The 16,573-nt window shown below is 43.5% G+C and overlaps 1 protein-coding gene across 1 annotated transcript in view; it reads right to left on the bottom strand.

Moving 5' to 3' along the window:
* Positions 1 to 5,065, bottom strand: part of LOC135509584 (MOB kinase activator 2-like) — a 96,512-nt gene extending 91,447 nt beyond the window's left edge. The window contains exon 1 of the mRNA XM_064930361.1: positions 4,548 to 5,065. Coding sequence (XP_064786433.1) covers positions 4,548 to 4,564 — 17 coding nt within the window. The 5' untranslated portion in view covers positions 4,565 to 5,065. The remainder of the gene's footprint in view (positions 1 to 4,547) is intronic.
* Between the last annotated feature and the right edge of the window lie 11,508 nt (positions 5,066 to 16,573).

Genomic DNA, 16,573 nt, shown 5'->3' with positions numbered 1-16,573 from the left:
GGGCGTCTCCCTTGTCGTGATGCGTGTTTGGTCCTATATTTGTAACCCCAGCTCCCGTCTCCGCATGACGCCTTTTGGTAGGCCGTCATTGTAATTAAGAATTTGTTCTTAACTGACTTGCCTTGTTAATAAAAGGCTAAAAATACAAGAGGACAAGCATTAATGTTGAGGCCTGCATCAGCAACTCATCTCTATCCATCCTTTCCCTTCCTCCACCAGTCATGGTCCTGTCAACCTTCTCTTCATCATGTGATACCTCCCCCATCATGCGTTCCCTTTTCACCCTCTTCTTCCCTCCACAAGTCCCTTTTCACCCTCTTCTTCCCTCCACAAGTCTCTCTGGGCACCTCCCTCCATTCCATCGTTCCCTGCATCATTAAGCTTTTCATCCCTGTATCATAACCCCAAGAGCAGCTCCCATAGCGCCCACTCTCCTTCACTCCATCGCTCCTCCATCTGTCTGTGGGTCCTTCTCGCCTTCCTTCTTTCTCTCCCTTATCAGTTAGGGACATATTGCCCCGTCGCCATCTATTCCTCTTTCCCTCCCTCTATCCATCAGTCCTGGTCCTATCGTCTTCTCTATGTCATCCCCCCAATTCATTGTGGCTGCGGCATCCTTCACCCTGCATCGTCTGTATTCAGAGTGATTACACGCTTCGTTACCTCATTCAAGACTCCACTCTCAGGAGTGACGCACTCTGGACAAGGGCAAAGACGCTTTGCATGCATTCAGGTCTTGCACACACAACAGCAGCAATAGCTCAGCATTCAACACCATAGTACCCTCCAAGGCCATCATTGAGCTTGGGGCCCAGGGTCTGAACCACACACTGTGCAACTGGGTCCTGGACTTCCTGACGGGCCTCACCCAGATGGTGAAGGTAGGAAACAACACCTCCACTTCACTGATCCTCAACACAGGGGACCCACAAGGGTGCGTGCTCAGCCCCCTCCTGTACGCTCTGTTCACCCATGACTGCGTGGCCATGCACGCCTCCAACTCAATCATCAAGTTTACAGACAACACAACAGTAGTAGGCCTGATTACCAACAATGACAAAACAGCCTACAGGGAGGAGGTGAGGGCCCTGGGAGGGTGGTGCCAGGAAAATAACCTCTTACTCAGCGTTAACAAAACAAAAGAGCTGATTGCGGACTTCATGAAACAGCAGAGAGAGAGCAAATTGCAGTGAGAGAGAAGCATAGGGGGTGAGAGAGATATACATATTTTTCCAATAAAATAAAATACATGAGTCATCACCACCACATCAACAAGACGACGAATGTCAGATAAAAACCAAGTAGTCGAAGCTGGTGCCTGGTTCATATTTTGGCAGGGATTCCAATGGGACGGTGACTGCCTTGTTGTTGTTATCTCTCAACCAGAATGTCAAGCGGAGGCGAACCACCCAAACAGCAGGCCTCCACCCCTTCCTCTGCCCTCACACTGACTGAGTGACTGGGCTAGGGCGGCACACCTTTCAGTGGGGACTCCTGCCTTGACACTGCCGGGGCAGACAAAGGAAGTGTTCTGACTCTGTGCTGTGTTCTAGATCCTGCCTGGGAAATTACATCAGTGGTGGCCCAGGACCACAAGACAGGCAGACGGTGAGACAAGCCATGTGTCTGTAGGAAGACGGAGCACTGATCTCTTCGTAACCTCACTCACAAATAACAGACGGATGTACAGACGAGCTCTTTCAAATGTACTTCGATATGCCGTGTGACAATACATAGACCTCTTCTACACAGAATGAAGCTGTGACAGATTAAAATAATACCAGAAAAAACAGGAGGGTTAACATTATAAAAAATACACAGCAAGTGACTGGCAGTTAGGCTAAGAGTTCAATGAGAGGTCGATAATCCACAAACTGATGCACTCCTTGAGTGAGCTCACAAAAACAGACAAATGCATTTGTCTGATAAACTCAGAATATATGCACGTGATTATCACGCCATTGCAAAGTTGTCAATTACATTTTCATGACTCTCCTCTCTTTGCAGGCAAATATGAATCAGACTCTGCCCTTGCCTGATTCACCAGGGTTTGCATTGTAAATATTGTGTGACTTAGTCAGGAAACAAAATCTGTAGTCAAGAAACAAATAAGGCCAATGGATCGTTCCACCTCATAAAGCACAAGAAAGAGGATTGAACACCAGCCATTTCAAATGTTTCTGAAATCATTTGTTGTGAGAAAAATAAGATTATCATTCCATGGAATCCTCACACCCTATGCCAATCCCACATCAACAACGAGTATATAGTATCAGTTCTCTATGTTTGACAAGTAGTAAGGAACTGTGGCTTGGAGTACTGTTTCTTCATCTTATGTAATGTATTCTAAATGAACTCGGTGTTGTTTTTTCCCCGTTCAGAGAAATTAGTAAATGGCTAGGTTTCCAACCAATTGGAGACAGATTTTCATGCATAAAACTATGTGCACTTTCCCACCAGAAATGTGTTTCCATCAAATGTACTTGTTGCGGATAAAAGGCTGTGCGTGATGACGTAGTGCACATAAATACAAGTTAAATGGTTCTCACAAAAACAAACATTTATATAGTAAGTGTGGCCACTCACGTATTGGCACATGCACTCTAGCCAACTGAGTGCAGATACACGTATAGCCTACATCAGGGGTCTCCAACCCTGTTCCTGAAGAGCTACCCTCCTGTAGGTTTTCGGCAAGCCCTGTTGAAACTAACCTAGTTCAGTTTATCAACCAGCTAATTATTAGAATCAGATGTGCTAGATTAGGTTTGAGTGAAAACCTACAGGACGCTAGATCTCCAGGAACAGGGTTGGATGATGAGATTATTATGGACAAAAGAGTGAGATTTTTATTTGTAAAACTGCAACCAGTAATCGATGATCATGTCACCAGAATAAGACCCTCGAAATGTACTGGAAAGGAGCATCAAACATATCACCATCAAGCATATCACCCACACAAAGTGTTTGTGTAGGTAGAATGAATTATGCATGAAATGTCAAACGCCTTTATGCCCAAATATCCCACCTTGTCTAGTGTATTTTGTTTTGTCAACATTTGGAAAGTTTACAAGGGGGGGGGGGGGGTCTGTTTCCGTCAGGCCTGTCATAATTTTTTTTATCCAACATTACTTTACTCGCATTAAAAGGTTGAATGGAAACCTCGTTATTGAAGTTGTTATGTCCCACCCCGGACCAGGTCTGACAGCAACCCATGTTTCGGTTGTTTACCTGGCCACTGTTTCAAATGCTACCTTTTTAATGCGTGCCGCAAATCCAAAGCAAGTCCATGGTACATATATTAGCATTTTCACGCTTCATGTGGCATTTCATTGAAATAATGTTTCCCCAATGCTTATCTTATATGTTTTCAATTCCAGAAATGATTTCAGAACAATCTGAGGTGGTATCATGGCTTGCTGAAATTACATGGAACGACCCCAATGGGAGAACACACTTGTCTTGCAATGTCTCACTTCATGATTGAAAGACCGGACTGGGCATGGAAGTTTAACACATCCACAATCTCTCCTTCCCTACCCCTACAGAAGATACATGAGCAGTGGACCTGTCAAAAAACCAAGCCATAAACTGAGCTACAACTCTACAATTCATTATCAAACAAGCTACAAGATATGCAAGTCCCCTCTTCAGAGCTAGAACTCTAAAAGGCGGAAGTGGCACCCTGAAAATAAAGTGACAGGTCAGCGTCGCCTTCGCAACGAGGTGTCAATTCCCACGATGACGGCGCCACACACCTGGCTTGCCTTTAGTTACAGCACAATTGACCGAAACAAACGGCACCGTCGTGATAAACCTCTCGAATGTAATTTGCTCAACCAAAATATGTTACATTGTAGCTACGACGTGTACTTTAGACTCGTACCTAAAACGGTAACAAAATCCGCACAAGTCACCGTGCCTGTGACGCCAGCTAGCCCTCTAGGCTACCGCTAACTTGTTACCTAACTAGCCAATTTACAGAGAAGACGAAGTCAACGTAGCAAGCAAAAAAAACAACCTAGCTGGCTAAATAGTTCGCTTGCTTTCCATGTTGAAATCTGAGACATTGGCCAAACAATGCACCTTGCGAGGGAAATGACGTTACACCGAACACCGCTAGTCCGGTAAATCTAGCTACCTGGATACTAGTTATAGCTAGCTAACGTGAGTGTAGCCTGCGTGACGGGCTTCTGTAGAAATACATTTTCACGACCTAAATCTTCCTGGCCACTTGCTGTGCAAAGTCAGGCCCACACTGCACCGGATGCTCAAAATAGCGTCTCGCCGGTTAATGTTACCGCGTTGGGCAAAAAAATGAGAACATACCATGATGATATCGACAGTAACGTTACTTCGGTTGCTAGACATCCAGGGAAAGGGGAGTCATTACCACCATAATAGTATTATGTATCGTGCATTTTCTGATTAGTAAAAGAGCTAAACATCGTTTGTTTTGTAGTTGTCAAATATTACTGGCCACAAAAGAGATTAGTAACTGGTACTGTAACGTTATGTGCTGTCAACGGGAAAGAGGTGGCTGTACTCACCCCATTAACCAATCCATGATGTTTGTAACTAGGGTAGGGATAAATCCGCCAAGGCTGCTGGAGGCGACCCCCTACTTTATCCGGGCACCCCTCGCTTCCCCGCCTGTCCCCGACTCTTCGTGGATCGGTTTCTCCCTGTGCCTAATTCGGTGGTCAAATATCAAACACGTATCGCTGGTGTCCTTATTTTGAACCTGAGCCTAGATAACTACAAGAACATGAACAGCTAGCTGCCTAGTCGGAGCCCCGGTGCTGCGCCGAGTGAGAGGAGCGCAGCATTGAGTGACTTTGAGCTCGGATAAGAGCGGGCAGAAGTCTCGGTCCAATTTCCAGTCAGCGAGGTATCCTGCTGGGGCTTCGCTTTACGTCCGCTGGCGTGTCGAATGTCCTTCGCAGACTGCAGGACCGAATGAATCGAATCTTGCGATGCCACTAGTCTTGCTAGCAACACTCTGTCATGAATCCTTGTACTGTATTAGCTCTGGAGCTCAAACCGCTAGCAATCTTCAGCTGCTGCGAACGAAATCCGGAAGTAAACACAGATCCGACCATAGAGATAGATAGAGGACTCTAGTGCCCAAAAGCAGTTTTAGAATATTATTTTTTTTAACTAGGCAAGTCAGTTAATAATACATTCTTATTTACAATGACAGAATGAGCAGAACAATTCAGGAATTTCACACTTTTGAAGTAATGTTAGTCAGCTGGGTGGGAATTCCAATGGGTTACAGAAGGATCACATAATTGCATCTACATCATCAGGAGGGATCAGCCAATGAATTATTCTTGTGAGTAAACATTCCATAACGCCAAATGGCAGTACATTGTCAACCTTGGCTTTATGCCTGTTCAATCAGCGCACTCCGGGTGGCAGTTTGCACCCTTTCAGTTTGTTTACCAACCATAGAAGTAGTAGAAGAAGAAAATTGACTTCTTCAAAATATAGAGGGACTCAATGGCACTGCCCATGCTCTCACAGATGCTATAGTGGGACAGATACAATGTTGTGTCCTCTAACTATCTCTATGGGTCCAACCGAGCCCCTTCCTCGTGCGTCTGCGTGGTGTTACGTCACACGCAGAGATTTGGAAATCAATGGGCTATGTAGTTCTAAGACCCATTTTCCTTCAACTTGCTTCCATAGACTTAGATAGGAGACGCATCTTTGTATCTGTCCTATATGGAGGCTGTGAGATGACGAGCAGCACCATACGTTTAGAGACAGAAGAGGAAGCGAGACATCCCACTCACAAATGTTTCTGTTTCAATGGAAGTCTATGAACTAAGTAGACCAGACCCAGCTGTGATTGCATAGGTGTCTAATGGTAAACGGCTTGAGTGAACTATCTTAATTTATCCACCATATTTGATATGGTATGAGAGTACCCACGTCAAATCAACGGAATTCAGTGTGCGCCCAGTGGGTAGTTACCGTTGCAAGTCCCATACTGTTTTTGAATGGGCTTTAAATTTATATAATCCCATTAATGGAAACACGGTCATATAGGATATATATATACAATTATATTCATTTGTGTATTGATTTGCTCATACCCAATGCATTTAATCAAAATACTTGACGAATTAGAAAAGTGTCAATGGAGCCACAACTCCTGCAGCCTTGATGCATGCCGTATCGTGCCTGTTTGAGCTGAGGACTTACAGGACGTTAAGAACCCGTTAGTTACAGGCCATTTTATATTAGATTGAATGTTGCCAGCAAGTACTTGTTGAAAATGCACAAAAAAAATGTTTATTTATAGACCGGCATAGTGTCAAAAATTAGACATACAGCTGGTGGGAGGCGTATAACGTGAATGCCTAGCAACCCAAAGTTTGCATGTTCGCATCTCATCACGGACAACTTTATAATTGTAGCTAATTAGCAACTACTTACTAGCTACTTTGCAACGACTTAGCTAACCTTAACCCTTACCACCCAGCTAACATTAGCATTAGTCACCTTGACAACAAGAAATTGGAATTCGTAACATATCATATATTTTACAAATTCATATGTTGTAAGAATTACAATTCGTAACGTATTACCTTTTAGTTATTTAGCAGACACTCTTATTCAGAGCGACTTACAGGAGTAATTAGGGTTAAGTGCCTTGCTCAAGGGCACATCGATAGACTTTTCACCTAGTCAGCTCAGGGATTCAAAACAGCAACCTTTTGGTTACTGGCCTAACGCTTTTAACCTCTAGGCTACCTGCCGCCCTATTGTATGAATTTTAATTTGTAACATATCATACGAAATGGATGATGGACATCCACAAATGAATACCTACCAAACAAAATGTCAGTGGTGGAAAAAGTACCCAATTGTCATACTTGAGTACCGTCATTTCCGGACTATAAGCCGCTACTTTATTCCCACGCTTTGAACCTCGCGGTTTATACAATTACGTGGCTAATTTATGGATTTTTCCCACTTTCACAAGATTCATGCCTCCAAAAAACTGAGCACCGTCACATAATGTGACGTAAATCGAGCGCGCTCAAACTTCCCATCATTCTGATTACGGTAGTAATTTTGTCACCCTCAAAGACACGGATAAATGCATATGATGCAGCTTTCAAGTTGAAGGCGATTGATCTGGCTGTTGGAAAAGGAAATAGAGCTGCTGCACGGGAGCTTGGCCTTAATGAGTCGATGATAAGATGTTGGAAACAGCAGCGTGAGGAACTGACTCAGTGCAAAAAGACAACAAAAGCTTTCAGAGGGAAGAAAAGTGAAATGTGACGAGAGCGACAATGAAAACGATCCAACATCGGATGAAGCAATTCTGAGGCTATTCAACTCCGACACCGAAGGAGATGACTTCAGTGGTTTCAGTGCACAGGAGGAGGAAGATAGTGACCAAGTTCATTTGTTTCAATGTACCGGTAGGCACCTGCGGCTTATAGACATGTGCGGCTTATTTATGTACAAAATACATATTTTTTAATAATTCAGTGGGTGTGGTTTATATTCAGGTGCGCTTAATAGTCCAGCAATTACGGTAAAAGTATAAATACCTTAATAGAAAATGACTGAAGTAAAAGTGTAAGTAAAATACAATTTGAGTAAAAGTCTAAAATTATTTGATTTTAAATATACTTAAGTATCAAAAGTAAATGTAATTACTAAAATAAAAGTATAAATAATTTAAATTCCTTATATTAAGCAAAGCAGATGGCACCATTTTCTTGTTTTTAAAATGTACAGATAGCCAAGAGCCACTCCAACACTCAGCATTATTTACAAATGATGCATTTGTGTTTAGTGAGTCCACCAGACCAGAGGCAGTAGGTGTTCTTTTGATAAAGGCGTTAATTTGACAATTTTCCTGTCCTGCTAAGCATTCAAAATGTAACGAGTGATTTTGGTTTTCAGGGAAAATGTTACAAGTAAAAAATACAATCTTTTCTTTAGGAATGTAGTGAAGTGAACATAAAAGCTGTCCAAAATATAAATAGTAAAGTAAAGTACAGATACACAAAAAAACTACTTAAGTAGTACTTTAAAGTATTTTTACTTAAGTACTTTACAAGACTGCGAAACGTAACATATTATACTAATTGGAGTGTCCCAGATTTGAATTTACTATGTTACCGCTACCCCTGAGTCCAGGTTGTACATGACTGTGTTTTCATGAATTTGATTATGCAAATTTGAAGTCCATTCTAAGCCTACAAAACTTCTACTGTCACCTGGAGTGTATTGTTTGAGCAGGTATAAAGCCAGGATTGGTGATTTACAACCACCAAAAGTTATGGAATGTTTGCTCACAAGTATAATTAATTGTCTGATCCCTCCTGATTATCTGGATGGAATCATGTGATCCTTCCTTAACCCATAGAAAGTCCCACCCAGTTGACTACTTCAAAATTGTGAAAGTCCTCAATTGTGCCACTCATGCTAATATCGGCATTTGGGCACTAGAGTTGTCTATCTACATCTATGGCTGCCATCTCAGTTATGCAAAGAGAAACGAATTATTATTTATTAGTATGACATCATGTAGACATGTGTACTGAACACAGGCATCACAATGAATGCAGTTAGTAAGGAAGTAATGCGTTATGCATAGAAATATGTGGCAATTGACATTGTTGTGATACACAGTGGTGTAAAGTACTTAAGTAAAAATACTTGAAAGCACTACTTAAGTAGTTTTTGGGGGTATCTGTACTTTACTTTACTATTTATATTTTTGACAACTTTTACTTCCTAAAGAAAATAATGTACTTTTTAGTCCATACATTTTCCATGACACCCAACAGTACTAATTACATTTCGAATGCTTAGCAGGACACATCCCTGGTCATCGCTACTTCCTCTGATCTGGCGGACTCACTAAACACAAATGCTTAATTTGTAAATTATGTCTGAGTGTTGGAGTGTACCCCCTAGCTATCCGTAAAATAATAAAACAAGAAAATTGTGCCGTCTGGTTTGCTTAATATAAGGAACGTGAAATGATTTACACTTTTACTTTTGATACTTATGTAGATTTGAGCAATTACATGTACTTTTGATACTTAAGTATATTTAAAACCAAATACTTTTAGACTTTTTCTCAAGTAGTATTTTACTGGGTGACTTTCACTTGAGTCAATTTCTGTTAAGGTATCTTTACTTTTACCCAAGGATGACAATTGGGTACTTTTTCCACCACTGGTGATACATGTAGATGATACATACACAGCATTGCACTGATGAATACTTGTACTATTGTTGCTTAATGAGGTACAGATTAGGTTTGAATCTCTGTTGTGCGCCATACTGTAAGCCTGTGTTAGCCTGTTGAGCTAAAGCCTATAGGCAAGTACTCAGGTCTGCCTTGGACACAGTGCTCTTATGCTCTCTTCTTATATTTGCCCCCTTTCTCTTCCAAGCCATGCTCTCTCCATCAGAGGATGAACCATTAATCTGAATCCCTGACAGCCTGGTAGGAGAGGATCAATCTGTACTCTGCTCTGCTGAGATGACTGGTTCTCTCTCTCTCATTAAATTCAAAGGACTTTATTGGCATGGTAAACATATGTTTACATTGCCAAAGCAAGTGAAATGGATAGTAAATATGTCATATTATGTCTATATACTGTGTTGTAACTCTCTCCCTCCGTACGGTACACGGTCCCCAGTTTGTCTGCCCCTCTGCTATGGCTCTCCTGATGTACTGTACTTATCTTTTCCACCGTCAGCCCCTCTCTTCATCTAATTTTTCCTCTCTCTGTCTCCCTCTCGCTGATGTTCTAAAAACCATCACCCCTTATGGTGGCTGTCTCATTGGTATCTGCCCACGCCCCCTTTCTCTCCCCACTACCCCCCCCCCCCCCCGGATTCTATAAATAACGGTTGAACACAGCCAAGTGAGGGAACATTGAGAATAGAAGCCCTGTTAACAGTAGGCAGAGTCAGGGGATTGGCTGACTGACGAGTCACTGCACTGGTGTGCTCCAATCAGCTCTGTGAGAGGCGGAGTCAGTGCGGTGATTGACAGGGTAGCTGATGATATAGTCTTAGAGCCGGTGCAGTCCCACAGCTGACCACTAGAGGGAGCTGTGGGATGTTGGTTCGTGGCGTGAATGAGACAGTTACTACTGCAGGGAAATGTGTAGAGCTCAATAGAGGTCACCCTTTGTAGCTCAATAGAGGTCACCCTTTCCAACAGGTGTGTGCATGTTCCTTAAGTAAGTAGTAGGGGAGCACTTCTGTCTCCTTCACATGCTTTCAAGCATGGCTGATAAGTTAACCCTTTTGTGTTAGGGTTAGTGTCACCCAGTGTTTGTGATATCATGTAGGGTGTTAAAACGGCCAGCTTCAGTCAGCTGATTCTAGCCATCCTTCCTGGTTAGTTCTAGTCAGGCAGCTTAGTCTCCCATTCAGAGAACCCCCACTTTGGTCATTGTCAGCCAATTACTTATCACTTATCACCACATTATCACCACATCTCGTTCAGACTATCATCGGCCTAGATTTCCTGGATTTCAGTTTCAGTTTCAGTTGGATCCCACAGCACACCTTGTGTTCAGAAACATGCTTTCCCCCATCCTGATGAGCACCACCACAGTATTCCCTCCTGCTGAAGTCTTCCTCCTGTGGACTGAATCCCTGCCTGTTTGATGTTTCATTCTGCGTGCATCTAAATGTAAGTGCCTTGAGATCTGTGTCATATCATGTGGAGCTAAGTTTTGTGGACTATTGTGTGTAATTATCATGTGTGTTGAGCTTGTTAGCTAGCTCGTGCTCCCGCTAGTGCTACCGTTTGCATTTTGCATTGGAATGCAAGAGCATTTTAGCACGGCTGTTAGCGATGAACCATTTATTAGCATTGGTCATTTTCTGGTGCTCGGCTATTTTCTATTCTATTCTATTTATCGCTCATGCTCATTGTATTTATATTACGTATACATTTCAACATTACTGTAATGTTTATTTGAGCACATTTGCCTGAGTTTCATGTGTACAAGTCCACTAGGCTGTTTCATCTATTGCCATTTGACTAGGCTTTAGGCCTTCTGTGGTGTATAGCCCTTGCTGTTATGGATGACATAGCTTGTACAGCCATGTTATTCATTTTATACCAGTGATATAGCCTAATTTTCATTTCAGAAACATAGTTAATGTCAGTTCTCACTGGACATGGTTCTCAGTTATCTGAACCATGAGTGGTCAGTTGTGTGTGTGTGAATGTGGACATCTTCTTCCATTAAACCTCCCTTAACCTGGACATCCGCCTCTTCCTTGTTCTGACTGGAAATTCTGTAGTGGTTGCTATTGGCCTTAAGCCAGCACCTAAGGTCTATTATCACATTCATGGTCCTTAGATTCTCTACAACTATTTTTTATGGTCTTTCGAGCCAGATCCAGTAACTGCTACAGCCCAAGGATAACAGAGATGATCCTCCACAAGACGTGGTCCATCTGCGCCAACCAGCTCACCTGCCACAATAATTCAATAATTATGTCAGTTGACCAGCTTCCCCTTCAACGACTTATCACCGGTTCAAGTCACCACCCAGGCTGACCAGCAGAATAGAGGACAGAGCCTAAGCCTTTTCATCAGTTGCTAATTCACCGGGTTCCCACCCCAGGCTAATCTCAACCAGGGATTGCCAAGATTAGCATCGAACCTCGACCAGAGAACACCGGGATCAGTGTTGACCTGAGCATGGACCGCCCGTGACAACCGGAGAGGTCTCACTGTTTACACAGCCAGCGTGACAAGATCGATGAGCTCATTGAAGCAGTCAGCTAGTACTTACCTGATGGACACTGCCAGTTGTCACCTGACTGTCTCGGCCAGTCCTTCAACAGTTCTCTCCTCTTACAACTGAAAGGCGTCTTAGAGGGGGAGAACAGGGACCTCTGTCACAAAGCTGCCAAAGAAGTTGATGACATTATTTCAGAGATTGTCATGCAACAGATACTACATCAGAAGCACCAGAATGAGGTACTGATGATGGACCACTGGATGTTTGAGGTGGAGCATCCCTGCAGGACTAGAAAACCCACCACCGGCCCAGGTAACAGGCCCAATAGTAGTCAAGTTACTGAGGCTCAAGGACAAGGTAGCTGTTCTGGGAATAGCAAAGAACTTGAGAGGAGCGTACATGTATATCTTCATCAACGAGGACTATCCGGAAGAGGTGCGCCAGAAGAGGAAAGAACTGATCCCAGCCATGAAAGCTGTCAGAGCGCGTGGGGACATTGCTTACATCCGCTATGACAGGCTCATTGTCCACTCTCCCTCCCAAAAGCCTGGAAGGGATGAGAGAGCCAAGCCTATGGGTTTGCAGCTTTAACCCCGCAGCACGCACACACACACTTACACGCACCAACTGATTAATGGACTGCTGAATGTATATTTTTTTCTCTTGCTTTGTTTTCATATTATGTCTGTCTCTGATAAGCTACCCAGGAAAGGGCTGAAAATAGCCCATATTAATATACTGTACGTAGCTTTAGAAATAAGGTTAATGAAATCAATAAGTTGCTAACATCATATAACATTAATATATTAGTCATTTCTGAGACGGAAGCTACGTTGTTACACCAGGAAGTTTGTCATTATTGTGGAAAAATTGCTATCAATCAATAATGTCAAACTTCCTGGTGTAACAGTATAGCTGCCGTCCCTCTCTTTGCCCCTACCTGAGCTTGAACCAGGGACCCTCTGCACACACCGACAACTGCCTCCCACGAAGCACCGTTACCCATCACTCCACAAAAGCCCCAGCCCTTGCAGAGCAAGGGGAATAACTACTTTAAGGTCTCAGAGCGAGTGACGTCACCGATTGAAAAGCTATTAGCGCGCACCCCACTAACTGGCTAGCCATTTCATATTGGTTACACTGGCATTGACAACCTTAAATGGGAAGCTACTGAGGATGTTAGCTAACTGTATAGCCACTCCTATCTGTCATATCTTTAATCTGAGCCTAGAGGAAAGTCTTTGTCCTCAGGCCTGGAGGGAAGCCAAAGACATTCCGCTACCCGAGAGAGGTAAAGCAGCCATTACTGGTTCTAACCGCAGACCTATCAGCTTGCTGCCAGCACTTAGCAAACTGTTGCCATTTCTCTGTAAACAAATTAACAACAGACTTTCAGCATACTTATAGAGAAGGGCACTCAACACGTACTGCACTGACACAAACGACTGATGATTGTTGGAAGAAATTGATAATAAGATTGTGGGAGCTGTACTGTCAGATTTCAGTGTAGCCTTTGATGTTATTGACCATAACCTGTTATTAAGAAAACATATTTGTTATGGCTTTTCAACCTCTCCCATATGGTGGATTCATAGCTATCTCGCTAATAGAACTGAGTGTTTTCTTTAATGGAAGCTTCTCTAATGTCAAACATGTAATGTGTGTTGTACCACAGGGCAGCTCTCTAGGCCCTCCACTCTTTTCTATTTTTTACCAATGACCTGCCGCTGGCATTAAACAAAGCATGTGTGTCCATGTATGCTGATGATTCAACCATATACGCAGCAGCAACCACAGCTAATGAAGTCACTGAAACTCTTAACAAAGAGTTGCAGTCTGTTTTGGAATGGGTGGCCAGTAATAAACTGGTCCTGAACACCTCTAAAACTAAGAGCATTGTATTTGGTACAAATCATTCCTTAAATGCTAGACCATAGCTGAATCTGGTAATGAATGGTGTGGCTGTTGAGCAAATGGAGGAGACAAAATTACTTGGTGTTATCTTAGATTTCAAACTGCCATGGTCTAAACATACCGATTCAATGATGGGGAGGGGTCTGTCCGTAATGGCCACACTCCACAAAGCAAATCCTGCAGGCTCTAGTTTTATCTTATCTTGATTGTTGTCCAGTCGTGTGCTGCAAAGAAAGACCTAGATAAGCTGCAGCTGGCCCAGAACAGAGCAACACATCAACATGCTCTTCATAGTTATCAAAGGGCTAATATAAATACTATGCATGTCAGTCTCTCTTGGCTAAGCGTTGAGGAAAGACTGACTGTGTCATGTCTTGTTTTTAAAAGAAACATGCTAACCATGTTTATGTGACAAATAAAATTTGATTTACATGGACAAATTACCTTGACAAACCTGTACCCCCCCCCCCCCTTCACTGCTGTGGAGATCCAGCCGACGTCAACTCCTGTCTCGGGGGCCTCTCCTGTCGCCAATGGGGCGGCCTCGCCATCTGCAGTCCGGAAGCCCTCGCCGAGCTCTACTGCTGTGGACCTGCGGTCTCTAGTCCTGAGAGTTTCGTTGAGACCTGCTGCCGAACCTCCGCCGTCTGCCGCACTGAAACCTTTGTCGAGCTATGCTGTTGCTGCCCTACCTCCTGAACTGGGGCCCTAACGTGGTCCCACTGCCTGGGTCCGGGCCTGTCTGGTGGCCACCGCCCGTTGCTGCTTCGTGGCTCCAGCCACCTAAATATCCAGTCCCAGGGTCCACTTCGAGCTCTGCTGCTGCAGCCCTGCTCACCTAGTCGTGAGACTCTCGTCGAGCTTAGTCGATGCGGCCCTGCGGTCTCCAGTTGCAGTGTCCTCAGCTGACACCATGCCAGGGGTCAAGATGACTCCTGCTCCTCCCCTGGGGGTCCTATGTCCTCACCATTGAGGTCCTCCTGTTCCTGGGCAGAGGGGGCAGCAGTGACCGGATCCACCACAGCATCTTGTTGGCTCCCCTCTTCAAGAACTGCCTCACAGGCTGCGCTGGCCCCCACAGTGTCACTCGCTCTGGTCTGGTGACCTCAAGCAGCTTTGTGACGGGGTGACCAGGTGTAACAAAAGACATGTCTTCTGTTGGACCAGTCACCCATCTGGTGTACGTCTTTGCCTCTCTGGATGACCACAAGTATTCACATCATCCCTCTGTGACTGTCTGCCCTTGCTGCCCCTTGTTGTTGTTTTCAAAACTGTATGACACATTTGGAAAGGCTGTTAAACAACATTCTGACATTTCATATTTGTCCCCTCCAGTTTTATCAATGGAATGTGATACAAAACACGCCAACAGTCTGCTTTAGGACCATGCAGATGCCTCAGAGCGGTCGGGTAGGCTGTTTATCCGTCTGGATTTAGGACCTTGCGGACACCACAGAGCGTGCTGACAGGCTGTGGGAAGGCAAAGCTTCTGGAAGGTTTGCTGAGCCAGTTGTGCATAATTCAGCCTGTACATGTTGTAAAAGGAAGCAGAACAGAAACTGGCTAATCTTAAATGGACTGATGTAGCTGGCAAGGTAACTGCTGTAACAGAAAAAAAACTAAACTAGTGTTTATTCGCAGTGCGGAATTAGTATTGTAACTGACATGTAACGTTAGCCTCTCTCGACTGAGGTGAATGAATACGCTACGCTAGTGAGTAGCTACAACAGCCAGGTCAGCTCTGGCCTCCAGTTATCTGTCAGATAGCGATATGATGTGGCTATTATTACTATCTAACAGCAGTTGTTTGTATGGAAATTAACTTGGCAAGCTTTCGCCAGTACAATCAAACTAGACCTGAATCAAATGGTGAAACTGTCTACCAAACGATTGAAGATTGCACTGAAAAAAAGTCAGAATATCAATGTGAGTTGTATTAGTCAGTGTGGCAATGTAACGTTATTGATCTTTCAGTTTCCCGAGCTAATTCCCTGCTTTTCACACTGACACTCTACAAAAACAACTCTAAGTTACAGGCTTCAATGTCATGGTGCACAGAAGAGGTCTGAGCGGGACCGATTTCTTCATCCCGCTCCCACCTGCTGGCTTTCTGTCCGACTCCCACCTGCTACTACAAGAACTGGTTGCAAACCCATCTGCAGTCCCACAATGTTATTTTAGGCATATGTGACACAGCTCACTTGCCAGACATGGTCCCAGCAATTTTTCGCCCTATAGGCAATAAAAAATGCACAAAATAACTTAAGAAATAGGTTAAATTACCAGAGATTCTCACTTAGCCCTTACATTGTATTACTGGGCTATATCAGCCAATATGCCATACAGTTGAAGTCAGATGTTTACATACACTTAGGTTGGAGTCATTAAAACTCGTTTTTCAATCACTCCACAAATTTCTTGTTAACAAACTATAGTTTTGGCAAGTCGGTTAGGACATCTACTTTGTGCTTGACAAAAGTATTTTTTCCAACAATTGTTACAGACAGATTATTTCACTTATAATTCACTGCATCACAATTCCAGTGGGTCAGACGTTTACATACACTAAGTTGACTGTGCCTTTTAACAGCTTGGAAAATTCCCAAAAATTATGTCATGGCTTTAGAAACTTCTGAAAGGCTAATTGACATAATTTGAGTCTTTTTAAGGTGTACCTGTGGATGTATTTCAAGTCCTACCTTCAAACCCAGTGCCTCTTTGCTTGACATCATAGGTAAATCAAAAGAAATCAGCCAAGATCTCAGAATAAAAATGTTTCATCCTTGGGAGCAATTTCCAAACGCCTGAAGGTTCCACCTTCATCTGTACAAACGTAGTATGCAAGTATAAACACCATGGGACCACGCAGTCATCATACCGCTCAGGGAGGAGATGCGTTCTGT

The sequence above is a fragment of the Oncorhynchus masou genome, chromosome 22 (genome assembly GCF_036934945.1).
Source record: "Oncorhynchus masou masou isolate Uvic2021 chromosome 22, UVic_Omas_1.1, whole genome shotgun sequence".
NCBI classification, from domain to species: domain Eukaryota; kingdom Metazoa; phylum Chordata; class Actinopteri; order Salmoniformes; family Salmonidae; genus Oncorhynchus; species Oncorhynchus masou.
This window is presented reverse-complemented; position numbering and strand designations above follow the sequence as displayed.